This window comes from Alosa pseudoharengus, unplaced genomic scaffold, assembly GCF_046254945.1.
Source record: "Alosa pseudoharengus isolate Yale_2024_CS ecotype anadromous, Long Island Sound unplaced genomic scaffold, YU_APseudo_1.1 YU_APseudo_1.1_scf_17, whole genome shotgun sequence".
Lineage (NCBI taxonomy): Eukaryota > Metazoa > Chordata > Actinopteri > Clupeiformes > Clupeidae > Alosa > Alosa pseudoharengus.
The window spans coordinates 24,260,320-24,280,502 of NW_027468640.1; the positions used below are offsets into that span (position 1 = coordinate 24,260,320).

The following is a 20,183-nucleotide window of genomic DNA, read 5'->3' on the forward strand; positions in this document are numbered from 1 at the left end:
AAGCAAGGTGAGACAAAAGCAATGTTTATCATGCACTTTACACTGAACCATGAATGCAGTGATACTCCACAACTTGAATGCAATATAATGCTGGGTACTTTCACAGAAAAAAAGTGATCCATTAATAAAGGCTGGGCCATACAAACATCACTTCCTGTTGTCAGTGTGTTTCATTTCCTGCTGCAGTTATTGATCAAAGCAAGTTTGTTGTTGGCAGATCATACTTACGTGATTAAGTTGTGGGCCAGAATAAAAAGCTGTGTGTGTTTGGTGTGTTCAGAGGGAGGCAGGGGGGAGAGAGCTTGTACCCTTTGAGTCTGGATGGGGTAGGCTGGGCTGTTTAAAGACTACTGCAATGCGGCTGAGGAGCAGAGCACTCGCCCCTTCCAAAGAAAAAAAAAAATAGCTTAGAGGCCTCCCAAATCAGCCCTCATGCATAATGCAGGAGGCACAGCTACAGAATCAGCGCACGCGCACACACATGCACGCACGCACACGCACACACATTCTCTCCTCCCCTGAGTTCTCCTCGATGTGCCTCTGTCAGGAGACTCGTCTAAATAAATGTAGAAGATCTTCTCATCCCCGAGCGCTAAAAGAAACATGACTTGTTCAAAGCCGACGCAAATGTGCTTTCATTACATCATATTGCAGTGAGGAGACAACTTGACACAGCTTAAAGCATTTATTTCTGAGGTATTTCCAACACAAAAGGAATGCTTCTGGTGCTGTATCTTAAGTCATTAACTAAAATTGCCCATTCAGTATTCTACATGGTTCGATCTACATAACTCAACAAACCAAGATCTTACGGCCCTGACCATTGTTAACCTAAAATATTTATGCATCCTTGTTCATTCCTGAATGTTGTTTTATGCCATTTTTGCCCACAACTTTGTCTCCTCCTGCTCTGCCCATATCAAAGCTTATTTTCACACTGTAAATTAAACCTCAGTCTTGAGGCGACAAATCCAGGGAATTATTTTCCACGAAACATAGTGGAAGCACAGTAAAATTGTAAAGCAGAGGATTAGCGGGATGAACTGCTATGCCCCGCAGAACAGAGAGCATGACATATCGGCTTGGTTTCACTCTGTAGCCTGAAGGTGAACAACATGAGGATCAGTATTCCCTTGAGCTGTCTGGAGGTGACTCGGCAGAAATGACGAAAGCCCGTCCGGACGGTCACACACCAATCAGCTCGAGCTCCGTGTTCTATTTATAAACGTCAGACTGAGCGAAACAGGGGAGACAGGCGACAGAAAAAAACAAGAGACAGGGACACCATGAACTGGCACACATCAAACGCTTTACAAAAACTGAAGAACATTTATTTGTTTTGGGTTTTTTTTTTTTACCCGCTAACCAACATTAAAAGTTGTGTGTTAAAAATAGGTCACTGGGAAGGAACGCATTCGATCACTCGTGAGGAAGCAGCTGGGAGCGAGCTTCTTCAGGAGAGAGCGACGGAGATCAGCGATGGCTGAAGAAACCCTGCGGATGGTTGTACTTGAAGGGTTTCAGACGATTTGGACCCCTGTAAAAAAAAAAAGAAGGGATCATTTTGTTCATAATATATATTAGATTCACATAAAAGTGCACTGCACCGCACACATTACACAGCACCTTCAGTCACTGAAAGACTGATGACCATTTAAAGATGTGTTTGTTTACCGTAATTTCCTACCGTAACTATTAGCCGAGGTTTATACATTGATTTTGCAAAATATATTCAGCTATGAGGTTAATACACGGGGGCAGTTAATATGGTATTAATATGTTATTTTTGTTTTTAACTTGCATAAAACACTGTCCTGCGGTTTATACACAATGCAGCTAATACACAGGAAATAACTATGTTAACAACTTTTGTTCTTGTTGTCTGTTATTTGATTGTTGCTGTATGATTATGAACTCGGGGCATTGCTGTAAAATCAGCTCAATGCTCAGTCAGTGATGATGTTACCTGGCCGTGCGTAAGCACATCTTCTCCCTGGGGAACTCTCTCGGTCCTTCCATCCCGTCACACACCTGGCTCTCCGTCTCCAGGTACACATCCAGACACACGTTCAGGCGCTGGAGCTGATTGGTCAATAGCTGGTGGCCAGGGCGCGGTCCCTGAAGCTCCGACCTGAAGACGTTGACCTCACTCTCCATGGCCTGGAGGTGATGAGAAGCAGTTTAGGCTGAGGTGAACCTCTTTGTGAGGGTCAGGGACTGATTTTCTTAACATGTACAAGATATACAGAAGGCCTTTGAAAAAGCCCTTCTCCATCAAAGGACTGAGGATGAGCACAAACAGTTTTGGTGTACAAAGCTTAAAACAAGGGAAAATTCTGTGCCAGAAGTTGTTTCACATTTTTGAAGTCGTTACATACATATGCGTCTCAAAAATTGGATATCATAGATGATTACACATAAAGTTAAATATTTCAAGCCTTTTTTTTTTATTATCTTGATTATCCTAATATTGATTGATTTTAGTTTACAGCTCATGGAAAGCCAGTATCTCAAAATATTAGAATAAATAACTTATAATACAGAAGTGTCAACCTGAGAATAGCTCTAATCAGCTAATTAAGTCAAAACACCAGCAATGGTTTCTTGAGCATTTAATCTCTCAGTCTGGACAGGGAAATTGACTTTTTTGAGAATTTTTTGAGATGCACCTGTATAAAGCTTCAACAGCCTGGCCCACGCCTGAAATCGCCTGTGAACTTTAACCCCTGGGTGTAAATTGGTTTAAGTGTTATGCAATAGAGTTTGGATTTTCCTTAAGTGGAGGAAAGCAATAGAGTTTGGATATTCCTTAAGTGGAGGAAAGCAATAGAGTTTGGATATTCCTTAAGTGGAGGAAAGCAATAGAGTTTGGATATTCCTTAAGTGGAGGAAAGCAATAGTTTGGATATTCCTTAAGTGGAGGAAAGCAATACAGTTTGGATATTCCTTAAGTGGAGGAAAGCCTTCTCTTACCCGCAGGTTGTCGTCTGTGCGTCCAGTGCGCTCACCCTTCCACATCAGAGAGAGGGAGAACAAGGGCGTGACGTCGGGGTAGCGGGGGTTCAGCACCACGACTGCATTCAGACGGGCTGGCCGCGGTGGAGGGAGAGACACAAAGAGAGAAAGGAGAGGAGTGAGAGACCAGCCCTTCGCCCCTTCTTTACCTTGCCCAGGTCGTTACCCAGCACGTCACTGTCAGGTTAGAAAATGAACCAATGGGCCGCTGACTGTCCTTGCTTTGGGCTGATTGATAACAAATAATAGTTTCATTTGATCGGTCCAAAGGTGCGCCGGCCCATGGGGAAAATGCTCGGTATGCCAGTCCAGCTCGCCCTTGCCCAGGTTGTTATCTAGCACGTCACTGTGTCTCACCTGTTCCTCTTTCCACCACCGCCATGAAGAAAAGGTCCGTCTCGTGAGCCAGGCCGACCTTCAGCACATGCTGCGCCATTGGCATCTCCTGCAAAATGCAAGCCCACAATCGCACAGGCATAAAATTACATACCAACAAATAAAGCACACTGTTCTCATCTTTTTCTATCATCTATCTATTTAAAACTTGAATTAGGCGCATGGATGTGCGAGTGTGAGTGTGAGTGTGAGTGTGAGTGTGAGTGTGAGTGTGAGTGTGAGTGTGAGTGTGAGTGTGAGTGTGAGTGTGAGTGTGAGTGTGAGTGTGAGTGTGAGTGTGAGTGTGAGTGTGAGAGAGAGAGAGAGAGAGAGAGAGAGAGAGAGAGAGAGAGAGAGAGAGAGAGAGAGAGAGAGAAACAGTAAGACAGTGACAAATAAAAGAGACGATGAGCAGGTCTGGTGGTAGAAGTACCTCAAACTCCTGGTAGGTGATAGCAGTCCAGCGAGCCAGACGGGAGATCACTTTGGCAGGGAAGAGGTCCTGGCACTCGGCAGACACAGGCACTATGCCGTGCTCTACAGCCACAAACAGCAGCGGGTAGAGAAAAGCCATTAAAACATCTCACAGCATGCATAACAGTACACAAAGGTCTAACTGAAAACACTGGCCCGATTGTATTACTTGTCTGGGAAGTTTGTGAAGGTTATAGCTTCTCACCAAATCAGAGTGCAGCCACAAGACGCACAAACAATTATACACAACATTTTTGTTCATTCTCTCACTGAACAAAAACCTATACTTGTGAAAATACAGTATGCACACAATCTGTGCACAATCAGCCCAGTGGAGCTATAAAATATATACATGCCAAGGTTCATATTGCATACAGGACAGGTAGTCCAGTGTGAACACCCTGGTGTAGACCCCTGAGAAGACTTTTACCTGGAGAGACAGTCACTAAGAAGAAAGCTCTTCAGTCTGGGGAGAAATTAACCTGCAAGAGTGGGCAACGCTCTGCCTCTCTAGCTCTTCCCAGAGTCCTCTCCCTATGCCTATCTTATCTGAGAATACCCCTCAGCTGTGGTGGCAACTCCTCAGCTCTGCCTCATCTCCCTTGATCCTCACTGCCAGCTGAGAATGGATGTGAGAGCACCTGCTAGTTCTCTGCACCCTGCACGGTCCCAGAGGTGGGTTGCAGGAAGAAACAAGCCAAGCCTTACAAGTGTGGCAACAGGGGTGCCTTGCAAAGATCAGGCTGAAGCCCTGAAATGCCACAATGCTCCCTTGGCGATCACAGGTAGACACTTTTCTGATTTACCATCTTAGATCAAATGTCACTAAATAGACCATTTCACACTAGTTCTCAAGTTTCACCTTGTACGGTATGTACTTGAAAATAACCATTTCTCTTAACCAACCTGTAGGCTCCTAAGGTGAAAAAAGCAAAGGTGTCAATGCAGGGAAGGCATATCAAATGAAATGACCTAAAGCAGAGGCTGGATATAGCAGCCACATTACGGTCACTTGCACAGCAAATCCCCAACTTCCAGAGGCCGGATGCACTATCAACCTTCAGAAGGAACTTCACCTGATACATGAGTGCAGCTCCAAAAGGTATCAAAACAGCTCATGCGCTGTGAGGAGGGCATGTGCCCATCAAGACACAAGCTGTGACAGTAAAGGATGCTGTAAGACCCTGAAGCACCGTTCCCCTGGGAAACATGGCCAGAAGAAGAAGCACCTCAGCTCTGTGGACTCTGGCCTGTGGTAAGACCCAAGTGAATGGCAGCTTGGGAAAAGGGAGAAATGTTCTTCCTCTAGTTAGCTGATAGTGGGTATACTGTGATCAACCCCAAATGTTAATATGTATCCTTGCCTATTTTAAGTGGGTATACTGAGATGGTGATGCTTTTTAAGTGGGTATACTGCATAGTCCTGCGTATCACGTAGACTACTACACCACTGGTGGGGAGCCTCAACCAAAGCAGCCAAAGAAAAAAAGAGTGCCAAAACATTACACATGTATCATGGCGCTTTACAGAATGTAGGCAATCAGAGAAAAAAGAAAAGAGGAAGAAAAGAAAAGAAAGAAAGAACAGAATAGAAAAGAAAAAAAAGGGCCAGTCACTGATTTCATGTAGGAGTCGGCGTTGACTGCTTTCTGGTCACCCCATTTTTAGCTCTAGAACTTAAGAGTTTTATTTTTTAACAATCATTTTTAGTAGTGCATTAGAAATAAAGACTGCTGTAGTGTTACACTTGAATCACCCCCATCCACACTGTGATAAAAGACTAGCTGTACCGCACTGGAGTACATAATACAAACAGCATATGGTGTGGTTACGTACTACACAAAGAAAATAAAGTACGCCTTTCAAGTAACCCCCCCCCCCCCCCCCCCGATCACTAACTGCTCCAACTCCTTGGAAACCTCAAGTCTTATGGAAGTGCAGCCACTACAACCGCAAATCATGGTTTGAAACCGCTGAATTCAAACAAACAAACAAACAAACAAACTACACTTGAGGTCCGCTAATGGAGCCGGACAGACAGAGCGAAGTGTTATGCAAACCCCGTGGGCAGACACTCTGTACACAATGCAAATAATGTCCAATGTCATCACCCACGCAGTCCAAACATACTGTCACACACCACCAACATTTAGTGTCCATTTGTGTAATGTGCACTGCCTCACTATGACAAACAGAGAAAGGGGCTATAATCTTATTGGCCTTATCAGCCTAGTGTGTGTGTGTGTGTGTGTGTGTATGTGTTTGTGTGTACAGGTGTGTGTAGACGTGTGCGTGTGTGTGTGTGTGTGTGTGTGTCTTACCTAGTGAGATGAACTGCTTGTGCAGGGCCAGGCGAGCCTGCAGGCGGCTCCTGAGCAGCTTCATGGTGTGCTCCATGTGACTGGCGCTCAGCTTGCTCCCCACCCCGGCGCTCTGTGAGGACACAACACACCGGACACATCACACCTCCATGGGCACGCCGCAGCCAATTAGCACCCACACAGCGCATCCACATAACCCCCAGCCGTTATGGAACCGTTCCCAAAACTTTTTAATGACTAACAGTGCTTCAAGGTTTGGGTTGGTTGGTTAGGACCCTTTCATTGACAGAAGGTAAAATGGAGACAAGTTTACCGCTGTACAACGAGGACACGTACCTCAGGGTTGTCGCTGGGAAACTGAAGCCCACCCAAACTCTGCACCCACAAGTAGGGGTGGCCCAAATCACCCACATAATCTCCAAAAGTGACGATCCTGAAAAGAAATTGACCAACACTGTGGTTACTTTGTGAGACTTTTAATAAAGTGTTGGAGTCCATTTTAAGTGTTGTTTAACAATCTCTGATGATACACAAAAGACAGAACAACTACCCAAACAGACGACTGCTTCAACACCTACCAACCAAACAACATAGAAGAATACTGCTAACATTAACTGACCACTAAACCAGTAAAGTGGCATGATGAGTACTGATAAGCCTTACCCGACTTTGTCAAACTGGTAGCGATTTGCAGGATTTGGGGTTTCTTTTCCCTGATCAGCGGTGTAGAGGCAGTTCAACAGTGTGCCTGCGTTCAACAACTCCCTATAAGCCAAAAATGGCATTAGTATGTCACAGGAAAGAGACTGTACACGCACGCACGCACTCAGGAAAATAAAGACTACATGTTGACTTACCCAGCGCTGACCACATTGGTCAGGTGGGAGGGGGTGGACACTTTGGCCTTCACAGTCAAGATGTTGAGGTTCATCAGGTAGTAGAAGAACAGATGCAGCACACTACCGTCTGGGTGGAGGCACAAGGTGGAGAAGGGGCAGAGGAAGGAGCAGCACAGTTAAGATGATGGGAATGATGCACACGATGTAGAGTGATCCACAGTCGGAACAGCACAAGGCTTTCACAGTGTACAAAGTGAGTCAAGAATATCTGATCAGCCTTAATTTCTTCTTTCACCAGTTTTATACCCAGTTCTTTAGCCAGTTCTATAGCCCGATCTTTAGCCAGTTCTATAGCCCGATCTTTAGCCAGTTCTATAGCCAGATCTTTAGCCAGTTCTATAGCCAGTCAGTTCTATCAAAGTCCTTTTAGGCAAGTCCCTCCACTCGGCAGCCATATAGCAACGTTTTTTGGGCACTCATTGGGCATCCTATTCAACAGAAATGCGCGTGCGCAAGGCTTCACAACACCAATCTTACTCCAGCGGCGAGTTCACAACACATGATTGGGAAGTCTTTAAAACACAACATATGATTGGCTCAATGTATTCACATCACACCACATGATTGGCTCAATGTATTCACATGTCGACGTTTTGCCGAGGAAGGGGTGGGTTATGTGTAGACAACGGCCATATTGGCGTTACAAACTAACCCCATGCATTTCTAAGGAGGATTTTTTGAGTGCTCTGTCTCCTCATTACAAAGTCTCTGGTTCTATAGCCAGCCAGTTCTATAGCCAGTGCCAGCGAGTCTTTTTACTGGTTTCTGCAGATCCCTATACGTTGTCTCCAACACAGATAAGATCATTCCAAACCTTTGCACTTGAGGTCTATACAGAGAGACAGAGGGTGACGCTTCAGCATCTCCTTGCGTTTATCGTCCAGCTGGCCTCCCACAGTAGGCCTCCGCCGTTTCTGCAAGCAAAAAAAGAGATAAATAAAATAAGAGGTGTTATATGTCATCACGTATTATCCAGCAAATGTAAAGTGAGAATTCACGGCGGCGGACATTCTGTTTTCTCAGTTTTTGTTGTTGTTGTTATTATTGATTTTTTTGCAACAGTAGGGGGAAATCTGACTGTGTACGACACAACACATTCCACACTGTTAACATACAGTAACTACAATGGGGGAAACACTCCTTATGACCAATTTAAAGACAATGACAATGACTTAATTTATGAATTAATAGTACAACTTCAGAATCATTAGTGCACTGCCAAAGGATCCTGTACAGTAAATAGAAGCTCTTACTGTGTTCTGCTCCTCTTCAGCATCTGAGTCACTTTCATCATCTGTAAAACAAATAAAAGTGCTGTAAAAAACATCATCTGCCTGTAAAACCAATAAAAGTACTGCAAAAAACATCTGTAAAAAGAACAAAAGTACTGTAAAAATCATCTGTAACACAAATAAAAGCACTGTGCTGTAAGAAGACTGAAGTAGAGATGCAAATTAAGAACATTGGCTTCCGAATTGCAAACGGACCCTGTGAATCCTCTCTGGGCTTTGAGAGTGCTTTGGCTTCATCTACATCCCCACTGATGAAAACGGACAGGTTCTTATCTGAAACATAGTTAAACACAAACACACACACACACACACACAAAAATGAGATCTTACTACACACACTGGTATAAAGTAGTCATTGAAGAGATGAGGATTAGGTTGCAGTTGTAGCAGAGAGGGTTGAAGTAATTAAGGTTGGTCAGTAATCAAGGACCTTTGGTTGTAGGTTGGATTGTATGACATCGATCTCAAATCCTACATCCTACATGCAACAGATTGCTAGAAAATACCTCGGAATATATTAAACTGAAGTAATGAATGTATGTGGCTGCTAGATGTGTTTTCCTTTCTCCTCCACTAACCCACCGGGCTGTCAACTACACAGTTCCATGGTCCTGGGTGAACCACCCTGCAAATATTTGGTGAAAGTTTGCCGCTTCCAGACCAAAACTGCTCCTGCCTTAAAAGGCTTTGATATACAAGTTAACTGACGGGTAAAGTGTAGTCTAACTAACTAAGAACCATCTATTTTCTTATCTAATTCTATGAGCAAGATCCTAAGCACAAAGATCGATGGGTCAGCTCAATACTCCCACACGCTTTAGCTCAAGCAGGAGACACAGTGCTCATTGCACTATGCCCATCATTTAAATTAGGGCCTTAAAGTATTAACAGAGAGGAGCCCTTACCACAGGCTTGGCCATAAGCACTGGCCTGCACCAGCAGCACGTAGAGGGGAGGGGGCAGGTGACGGGCCACGTCTGCCTGCTTCTGCACGTGCTCAAACGGCATGGACAGATACTCCTGAAGGGGAAGGGAGGCCTGGGAGGAGCAAAACAAGAGGCAGGAAATGCGTGTTAGAACTTTGAGCACTACTGAGTGCTCCTAAAAGCTGCAAGAGGAGAACACAAGATCAAGAGAACAGAACATTTTGTACTCTCCTTACACACGTAAAAATGGGGTGTAACAACTAATGAATCTAGAACTTAAAAAAAAAAACATTTACTTCAAATCAGGCCCCATTCAGTGAAGTTGACAAATGAGGTGAGCATACGTTTCAGGCTGTGCTGAAGCATCAGTAAGCATTACCTGCATGATGGACTGGAGTCCAGGCCGGAGGTTGCCCAGGTATTCTTTCTTCACCTCAATTCCCTTTAGGATTTTCTCCTTGCTGGCAAGAGATGTCTTGTACTGCTCTGCCAACCTAATTTGAGTACAAAACATCATATGTCACACTTTGTGTGGAATTCTGGATGACACATTAATGGGACAGATAGAGAGAACCAATAATTGCAAAATATTTACAGCCAGGCAGCTACAGGCATTTACATGGGAGCTCACAGACATGCCCCCAGAGTGTAGCGCTGTAGCTGCCTGGCTGCGTTAGCTGCTGGCATTAGCAACTTGAGCTATTTTTTTCAGCCAAATCTGTGACGGTCGAGTGGGGAGATTCGTACGTTTGGCATTGAATGACCCAACTGCTCCCGCCTTAAAAGACTCTGATTACCAATATGCTGGTAATAGGCAAAACAGTTTGTTTTCGGTTTCTTTCATACCGACAGTACTCGAAGAAACGGAGATCTATGTGAAAACTCGCCAGATTTTTCCTTTAAGTTTGTGAAATGATAGCAATTCAAGACAGCACTTGCATCATATACGAGACACATCTTAAACATTTTACAATAATGAAGATCAGAAACAAAACAGATATGGTAGTGAAATTCTGAAACTACACAAAACGTTCCAGTGAATGTGCTAGAAGCAAGGCCATATATTTCTCACCTCTTCCTCTGCTCAAGCTCCCAGTCCAGACGAGCCAGCGTGAGTTGATGAGGGTCATCTTTAGTGAGGTGAGGACGGGAAATCTCAGACGGCGCTTCATTAAAGAACTCTTCAGTGCTGACCAGCTCTATCTCCTCATGTTGGGACCTAAGTACAAACACACACACTTTACATGGTCACCGCTTTGAACTAAAGAGATAACATGATTCACAGAAATAACACCTGAAAAAAATTATTTACTGGATTGTGTAATTTAATACCAACTTGAATTGAACAACACATTTCTGCATACATCCAGTACAGAATGAAACCCCTAACATTCTGATGTAAAGCATGAGGAGAAAATGGTTGTACTCACTTGAACTCAAGACACTTGCCAATCTCCTTTTGTAGGTGCATAACCTCATACAGGAGATTCTGAAGCTGCAGATGGAGCACGTCGACCCGCTGCTTAGCCTGCATAGGGTAGCATTTTGCACAGATTTTAGGGGTGATTAGGGGTGTAGAATGGGGATACAATGAGTGCCCCTAATGAGAACCCCTGCACCACCACACGTCAGTGGAAAATGGAGATGTGAAGAGAGCCTAACCTCTTGTGTCTGATCACGACCTTTCTTGAGTCTCATGTGAGCGAGACGATTAAGCTTCTTTAGGGTCACAAAGTGGATGCAGCACTCCCTGCGTCGTTCCTCGACCTCCACTGACTGTACAGAAAGGTGAAATAGTTACATTTGGAATAAAGCAGTCAACAGTCTGGCCTGTTGTGAAGAAAAACGTTGGTTCGAAACATACCCCCTCTTTGGCTCCACTGGATTTGAGTTCCTGAATTTCACCCATGAGTTTGACAATGACATCACACTTGTCTTTGTACTGCTCGTAGTCTTGCTCTGGGGTCCGGTTATCAAGCACCGCCTCCTCATTGTAAACACGAACATCCTGCATAAGTATAGTGAAGTTCAGATTCAGCTGGACTCTTCAGTCGTGGCCAAGTTTTGCTGCTTCAGTTTGTGAGTCACACTGTTGTGTGACTATACAACAATCTAGATTATAATCTAGATTATAAAACAGATATTACCACACAACAATCTAGATTATAAAACAGATATTACCAGATGCACCAGTAATTCATGCATCATACTGTTCATCCCTAAACATAGACAATTTTCACCTAAACAAATCAGACCACCAAGGGGGAAGCCAAACAGACACAAGAAGGACCTGACCAAATCAAGTAATAGCATTACTGCACCTGGTCTCCCTCTCCACGACCTCGTTTCATTTCAGGGGTTCCTCCCTCGTTGCGGAGCACTTTTGGTTTACGTTTTTTCAGTACTTCAGATGCCATTGTGGGGTAATTGAGGAGTAAGTGGTAATTCTGAAAAAAGGAGACCGATTAGCATCTAAGCAAAGCATAGAAAAAGTGAGTGTGAATGCACATGCGAACTGTTCTAATCCAAGTGGTACGACACAATCTAATCTAATGACCTACCTAATTACTGAGTGTTAGCTAACTCGACGTACTTAACATTAAACGTTAGCATATAACATTGTTTTAATGCTACAACATACAATTTAGAACACTCCATATGAATGCCTCGTTCATTCACCGCTAACTAGCTATCAACAGAGCCCATATTCTCTGCTATCAACTATGTTGTCGCTGGTGATCGGCTAGTGTTAATCTTACTCGTGAGACACGATTATTGGAGACTGGAGGATATACTTTAGCAATACAGCAATATATAACGTTTGTACTCACTGAAATGTTGCAACCCTACAATAAGGTTAACCGAAACAGTTACTTGGTCAAATCAAACCAAATTCTTTATTTTTCGTTCCAAGCAGGCATCAAAAAAGTCCAAACACCTAAAATGACTGAGAATGTTCTCTTCCGGGTTATACACGGCTCTTTTGTTTTTCAAAATAAAAGTCGTAAAATAGAAAGGAAGTTATTCCTATATAGACTCTATTATATTTATTTGCATGCTAAACTAATTTGAGCTTTAATATAATATAGTAGTTGTCTCCATATCTTGTTTGAAAGCACTTTTTATATTTTGTGTAAAAAGAAATATGTGCTTGTGCACTCATTTCAACGACCTTTATTGTACTATATTTCACGCCGTTGAGGTCCGGAAGTTGTTGTTTTTTTCTCCTGTGGTTGAATCGTGGCTAACTTCCTCAGCATCCAGTAGCTCGACAGGGTGGTGTTGTTTGAGACACTTTGCCGTTTTTAATATGTCCTCAGATAAACTGCCACGTAAATATTTGACCAACGATCTTTCTTCGTGTATGGATTAGCCATCTTCTCCATCTTGCCCACATGGTATGTTATCAACGTGAACAAAAGCGAACCTGCCAGATGTTATGTTCATTAACGTTAACGTTACCTTAACTGTATGCTGACTGTCATGATAACCAGATAGCTTTTTCAGATATACTTCTTGCAAATATTGTATACTCTATTTATAATCTGCATTGTTCTGGTGTATAACATATATTTTACGGGTAGACTGCGTGTCACGCTCTTAAGTTAACCCGCAGAACACCCACTCTACTCTAATCTCTTCCCTCTGAGATAGGCACATTAGTTTGGCATCAAGTTTTGAAACACCGTAACGTTATAGGTTCAAAGTCTAACTCCTGTACCTCTTCACTTGACGTGTATGTAGACACTCATGATCTCTGTTCTAGTGTTGTTTACCATGTAGCCAACACAGTCAGTAAGTTAGGCTACAACATCTAGCGTCACCTTACTGAGACAGTACTGAGGTCGTCTGATAGAACTACTGAAACTCACTAAACTTGAGCAGCCTGTCTGTTTTTGATGTAGCAGTTTTTGATGTTCTCAATTGGGACGAGTAATCAGTTTTTCTGTACTTGTGTGGCCATCCAAAGAGTATGGGCAAGTGGCATCCCCTCAGCAACCTGCGGAGCTACCTGGAACATCATCCCCCTGCAGTGATCTTCTTCCTGTGTATGCTCATGCTGTCTTTGACCTTCATTGGGATTGGCTTCTATACTCAGACCCACAGAGTGAGGAACCCAGATTTGAGTCCTGTGAGTTATCCCTACAGATAACACTGTCTTTTGGTGTATAATAATGCTGTATAGTAAATCACATGTCATTTGATACATTATAACCAATGGCACCTGGTTTTGATTGCTGCATTTAGACATTGCTTTAAATGTTATATTTAAACATATCTAAACATTTGGGATGTACAATGCTCACAATCACCTATTTCAATTGAGTTTACAATATTTACAGTCCAGTTAACCTAGCCTATTATGTAAATATGATTACTATAATTTCATTGTCTGTATATTATCTATTGTTTTGAGGACAGAATGTCTAAAAAGACACTTGGTTATATGGGCACATGGTTAATGTTGTAAACTGCTCATGAAAGTAAAGCATGACAAGGAAGTATTGTTGCAGGACTGGAACGAATTTCTGGAGACCATAGCCAATCTGAATTACTGTCAGTCTGGAAATGGAAGCGTTGAAGGGGAACTCGTCCCTGTGCCCAAGGGGAAGGACAGTGGACAGCCAGCAGACTCAGTGGCCATTGAGCAGCGGTTCCTGATGGTGCCTTTGCTGTTCAAAGGGAACTTAGGAGGGGAAACACCTAATATCCTCAGTACAACACTTCTGGGGAAACAATTGGATCTCAAAGGTTCGTTTTCAGGGGGGAGGGGGAGGGTGGTAATAAAAGGCAACATTTTTTAATGACAACAGAAATGCTTCGGGATGCTTTTTGTCCAATATGTATTTTAAATGTGAAATTTGTCAGTGCACATTCTGTAGAAAACCAAATATGCCAAATGCCTTGTAACAAATACAGTATAGAGCACAATGAACATGTGATATATATTTCTGCTACATTTCAGGAGCTGCTGAAAAAGAAGTATTCAACATGACCCTGATCTTCTATCCTCATACGCAAACCACTGATCCCAAACAGGACAGTCTGGCACCACTTACATGCTTTCAACTGAGAGCACCAGCAGCCATGCTGCCTAAATCCCCGTAAATATCTACACATGACCAGCGTTCAAACCAGTACTCTAGTGTAGTAATAACATTAATGGAGTAGCTACAGGTTGCTAATAGGGCTGCAACTAATGCTAATTTTCATGGTTGATTAATCTGCCAATTATTTTCTTGATTAATCGATTAGTTGTTTAATCGAAGAAATGCCAGAAAATAGTGAAAAATAGTTCAAGAGTTCAAGATGATGTCTTCAAATGCCATTTTTTGTCTACACACCAAATATATTTGATTCACTGTTATAGAGGAGTAAGTAAAGCTGAAAATATTTAAGAAGCTACACTCAGAGAATATTGATGTATGTGTAATTTTATAGTCGGCAACTAATCGATCAATCGTTGTAGCCCTAGTAGCTAAAGGCTTTCCACTCTGCAAGGCTGAACTAGGGGAGGATGTACTACTAATAGAGTGCTGAATAAAGTAAGTGAAGCTGACTGACACATTGGGATTGTTTTTCTTAGGAGTCCACCGGATTGTCCAGTCCGGCAGGCTGTAGCCAGTGATCATTTTAACACAAAGGTGTTTCCAACGGGCGGGAATGTCCCACCTTCATTACGCTGCCTCAAACTGGTGTTTACTCCTGATGAACGGTTGACTGCCTTTCTGTCAGAGGTTTGTATCTGAAAATGTTCTCTATTAGAATTTGTATGTATTATTAGCAATTTATTACAAAGCCTCCAGCAGTGGAGAAAAAACATTGACTGCTGTATAAAGTGAGTGAATGAAGTGCTGCACTGATACTCTGGTGGTACACTCACAGCGCGTGAGGCAGTGCATGTGAGTGACGTTCTGCAGATTTGTGACCTGTCTAATGAATATCAGGATGAATGCTAATTTATAACAGATATAGTGGTAGAATCGACAATTTTACGAACATGTATTTATATACATATACACTGCCGTTAAAAAAGTTTGAGGTCACTTAGAAATTTCCATTCCACTCCATTGTAGACAGAATACCAGCTGAGATCAGGGCAGCAGTTTTCAGATTACATTATGTGCTTACATAATTGAAAAGGGTTCTCCAATGTTTTCTCAGTTAGTCTTTTAATCAGATTAGTAAACAGAATGTGCCTTTGGAACATTGGATGAATGGTTGCTGATAATGAAGTGTAATGTAGATATTGCATTAAAGGTGCTCTAAGCGATGCCACATGTTTTTTAAGCTAAAACATTTTATGTCACTTACTGCAAACATCACCTAGCTGTCTGTGTCCTGAATACACTGTAAAGAAACGCGATCTCTGTGGACAGCCCAGGCTCCAAAAATGGCAACAAAAACAACCTGGGCAAACCTAGCCCATAAAAACATAACAAGCAAATCACAGAAGAGATGCATGTTTAAGAGAGTTTCAATTGCACTGGAGCAGCACGGGAGGGAAGGGGAGGAAGTAGCGAGCTAGCTCTATGTTTTGTTTGAAAGTCAACAGAAAAGACGTTACCCAGCATCGCTTAGAGCACCTTTAAAGTTCAGTCATTTACAACATTAATTAATGATGAAAACAAAGACATTTCTAAGGGACTCCAAACTTTTGAACGGTAGTGTACATATGTGTCGCATATATTTAGGCGAATGCACACACCAAGGACACAAACCATCACCAAAACTTTCTGCCATGTGGGGCTACAACCATACCAAATTTAATGTGGATTTGCATCTAAGCATATAATCAACCAGAGATTGCTGAAAAAGTACAAAAGAACTTTGACAATCATGCATGCAACAGTGGTGAGAAGATAGGATAGGTACATTTCAACGGTTGCTTCCTAGCACAATAAGGGCTAATCTGAGAAAACTTTCTTTTGCAGGAGGACCAAATCTTGGTAGGGAAACATTTGTTGTTTGTCAGTGCTGCTCTGTTGGTCATATGTGGACTGCTCTGCCTCAGTGCAAGTCTGCCCTGCAGCCGATCTAGGCGCTACCATGGAAACGATCTTGGTCTCCAAAAGGTAAGGTAGACTAAACCAGTGTTTTTCAACCTTTTTTGTGCCACGGCACACTTTTGACACTTAAAATGTCCCACGGCACACTAACATCCTGTGTAAAGAAAAAAATAAACATACCATAGCCTAAAACTTCAAATAATACACAGATATGGCCATATTATGGCTTCTATGCAAGACCTGCTCAATAAAACAAGTGCCCTCTGTTTCATTTGTAGGTGATTATATCTAATTTAATTGTTGTTATGAACTGGATGTGTGATGATTCTGTGAATACTTGATATGGGGCCCCCGTTGTACAATGCCTGCATACCACAAATAGTGCAATCATACAATCAATGAGAGCATGTGGTTATAAATTCTTTGATGCAACAGTTGCTTTTCTGGACCAGTGAGTGACATTTGGGTAATTTTCTGCGGCACACCTGATGATCTCTCACGGCACACTAGTGTGCCCCGGCACAGTGGTTGAAAAACACTGGACTAAACAATACATATTAAATACTGCCCTTGAAATGAATTGAAATTAATTTATACACACGTTTATATTTGCATGACATACCACCTACTTGAGAATGCCAAGCTGTAGAAAGTTGTCGTAGTAGGATATAGTTATGATATATGATTATAACTTTAAAATGATTGTAACTTGTAAATTATAAAATGTGTGTGCCATTTCTGTGCAAGTGACTCTCATGAAAGCCCATGCATGAATATGATGTGTTCACAGGATATGTAATATGGGTTTTAATTCCCAGGAGCCACTGCTGGAGTCCTGACTCCTGTCCACAGTTTGGACATAGCATCCAAGATGGAGCTCATTCCTAAAAAAAGAGAGAGAACAATAAAGAGAGAGAACGATAAAGATGGAAGAGGATGAAACGTGAGAGCAATATTCCATCTAGCAAAAGTCCAAATGTCCATTTACCATTCTATGCCGTTTTGCCGAAACGATGGACAGCCCGGATTGGGAATGGGGAAGGAACGGAAAACTGCTTTTGGACCAAATACAGCGAAATGTGGAGGTCCAGCAATGAGAACATTTGGGTGTTGGGTCTATTTCTTGTTTTGAAGAAGAGAAATCCTGTGTCACTAATATCTTCACTCGTCGTACAGATGTCAGTAAAAAAAAAAAAACCTTTACCTGTGAAATAAGCCTCACCTGACAACAAAAATAAGAGAAAAGCATCTAATATACACACGAATGTGCGTGTTTAACAATGTAATGGTACGTTCATAATTACTGTTATCATGATGCTCTTTAATATGTGGTATGTGGTGTTATGTATTTTGGTTAATCTTTTTTTTTATTCTTATGGTTTGGACACAAATGCTTTTAAAATTAATTAAAACTGTAATTTTATTCAGAATCACAATAGATTTGTAACACAACGCCATACGAGTAATGCAATGGTTAGTTTGATTCATGGTTAAATGGACCTCTTCTTCTAAAGATCTTATCAAGTGATCTAATTCAGGTCACAAACCCCGTTGAGTTACATATAGTCTGCTCAGCGTTAAACAGTGTGAAGCTCTGCTGGAACTGCCAAAGCAGGGATGAACCTACAGTGTTGTAGCTTATCCGGGTTGTGTTCTTTTGTCTTATCTTGTCTCATGAGAACTTGTGGTGCTGATTGAGTCACGTGGCACTGGGGTAGATAAGGCGTGAGGTTCCTAGACAGTCCTGTACTTGTGGGAAACAATCCATTCAACTAAGAACTGTCTGGCTTTTGTGTGTAACTTCATTGTTTTTGTTTGTTTGTTTGTTTTTCATTTATTTTAAGCTAATTCAAGTGGACTTGAGAGATGAATGAGTGGTTGTTTCCCACCATTTTGTAGCACTTTGTGTTATGAACGCCACATGTGAGGCGTGTGGTGCTGCACTTGTTTTTGTCCCGTCATGGTGGTAAAATCATAATAAACACTGGGTTTGAGGAGCCATTTGGAGCACAACTGCTAGTTTCATCATTAGTTACAGAGTTCTTGTAAGATACCACAGGAACATCTGTGTCCTTAACTTCTTTAACGTGTTCCAAGGACTGCAACATTAGCAAAAAATGGATCAGAGTGGAAAAAAACAAAGACATCTCCCTTTGTCTATCTGATGCAAAGTCATGAGAGCTGAAAGCTAACTTTCTGATTAATTTGATTTAGAAGAAAGGTAAGTTGAGCCGCTTTTTAATGAAGTAAACCTATAGTCCAATGAACAGGATTAAAACACATATTCAGGGTTTGAGTCATCAATTTAATTCTTTGCATGACTCAAATAGACAACAACATTAGATCCCACACAAAATAGTTGTGTGGCTCAACTTGCTTCACAAAGTTGAACCATGTAAGAAACTCAGTATGGTATGGCTAATCAGCATGTTACAAAAACACAGAACAATTTAAACAAATTGATATATAAGATCTATTTTTTTTTTTATTACATACAAAAATCACCATACAAATTATAACAAATAGGGGTACAAAAATTCAACACAAAGAGGACATAATGTCAGAACATATACATATAGTTCTGTCAGCTTTTCGGCTGTTGAGTCCAATAGTGTCCATGTAGAATGCTTGAATGTTTTTGAAGGCTGCAAAACAAGGTACCCCCCCATTTACGTTTATGAATATTACATTTTCCCAATAACGAGCAAATTTATCGTAAAGACAACATTTATATTAATGTCTGCATTTTCATAAAAAAAAATAACATTCTTTTTCTGAAGAGTAATATTGCACAACCACACAGCACTACACATATTTTCTAATTCTATCCAAAAAAACCTTGAGTAGATACATTCGTAAAATAAATGACAAACAGTTTCAAGCGCACAACCACAGAAAACACATATGTCAGATATATCATCTCTGTATCTTTTAAGCATTGAGTTGGTGGGGTAAAATAAGTGGATTATTTTAAAATAAATTTCTTTGATTTTGTTGTTTAGAACATATTTATTGTAATAAGACCAAACCCTATCTCATTGAATATTGTCAAAGATGCCACCCCAATAACTTTTACAATGAGGTGTGACAGGGTGAAGTATTATCTGTCTTAACCATTGTTACATTTTCTATTTTTTATGTTAATACCAGTAAAATATCTGTCTGTAGAGTTGATTGCTCATGAGTTCTAGAACCCAGCAATCTCAAAAAAACATCAGGCAGTGCAGCAAAGACTATACTGTATTCTCTGGGATGTATTGGGATAGCAAATTTGTTTAAAAATTCATTGTAAGTAGGATATTGGCCATTTACATTGATTAACTGAGAAATAAAAATAATGTTGTTGTTTACCCCACTTTTCATTAAATATTGATTTATTTTTTTATCTGACAAGTTTGTTGTTCCATATTAAGTGTTTATGTGGTGAGAAGTTATGCTTGTAGGTGAGAAGCCAACATAAAAGTGCCTGCCTATGAAAATTGGACAGTTTAATAGGAAGTTTGTTAATATCAAAATTACACTGGAGATATAAGATCTATCGACTTTAGCTTATGTCATGCCAGAGAATGTCTAATAAGGGGCTCTGGTCATGCTCATGTCATGCCTAATTCATGGAAGCCACAATCAACTTCTATCGTGGTGTTAAAAAACACTGCCCCCAAGTGGCGACCTGATGACCTTACCTCACCCGCAACACTGGTAGGGATTCAACTCGTTTAATAAGAGCGTTGTAGAGTTCTAGGTGAAAGTAAAACTAAAATTAAAAACAAGAATAAAATCAAATTGAATTTTGTCCTGAAGAATGCAAACATTTGTAAAGTAAAAGATATCCCAACTTAAAATGGCGTTAACGCATGCAGATGCTTCAGGT

At 41.5% G+C, this 20,183-nt stretch overlaps 2 protein-coding genes across 3 annotated transcripts; one reads left to right on the plus strand and one right to left on the minus strand.

The window, feature by feature from the left end:
* Positions 1 to 1,309: 1,309 nt before the first annotated feature.
* Positions 1,310 to 12,251, minus strand: thoc5 (THO complex 5). Its single transcript, XM_076289030.1, has 20 exons — positions 12,134 to 12,251; positions 11,624 to 11,749; positions 11,167 to 11,310; positions 10,965 to 11,078; positions 10,733 to 10,830; positions 10,375 to 10,521; positions 9,682 to 9,796; positions 9,282 to 9,414; positions 8,572 to 8,649; positions 8,338 to 8,378; positions 7,899 to 7,998; positions 7,043 to 7,151; positions 6,849 to 6,950; positions 6,522 to 6,618; positions 6,186 to 6,297; positions 3,824 to 3,927; positions 3,373 to 3,460; positions 2,974 to 3,089; positions 1,967 to 2,160; positions 1,310 to 1,537 (listed from the first exon to the last, which is right to left on the minus strand). Exons 2-20 carry the CDS (start codon positions 11,717 to 11,719, stop codon positions 1,474 to 1,476), a joined length of 2,052 nt encoding a protein of 683 aa, XP_076145145.1. The 5' UTR covers positions 11,720 to 11,749; positions 12,134 to 12,251; the 3' UTR covers positions 1,310 to 1,473.
* Positions 12,252 to 12,527: 276 nt separating this feature from the next.
* On the plus strand, positions 12,528 to 18,325 carry LOC143127494 (insulin-like growth factor-binding protein 3 receptor). Of its 2 annotated transcripts, none has more exons than XM_076289033.1 (7): positions 12,528 to 12,700; positions 13,273 to 13,434; positions 13,817 to 14,054; positions 14,269 to 14,407; positions 14,890 to 15,040; positions 16,238 to 16,378; positions 17,103 to 18,325. In XM_076289033.1, the coding sequence occupies exons 1-7, from the start codon at positions 12,698 to 12,700 to the stop codon at positions 17,109 to 17,111; spliced, it is 843 nt and encodes a 280-aa protein (XP_076145148.1). In that variant the 5' UTR covers positions 12,528 to 12,697; the 3' UTR covers positions 17,112 to 18,325. The 2 variants fall into 2 exon arrangements, with proteins under 2 accessions (XP_076145148.1, XP_076145146.1); XM_076289031.1 differs by having other exon boundaries at positions 17,131 to 18,325.
* The last annotated feature ends 1,858 nt before the right edge of the window (positions 18,326 to 20,183 follow it).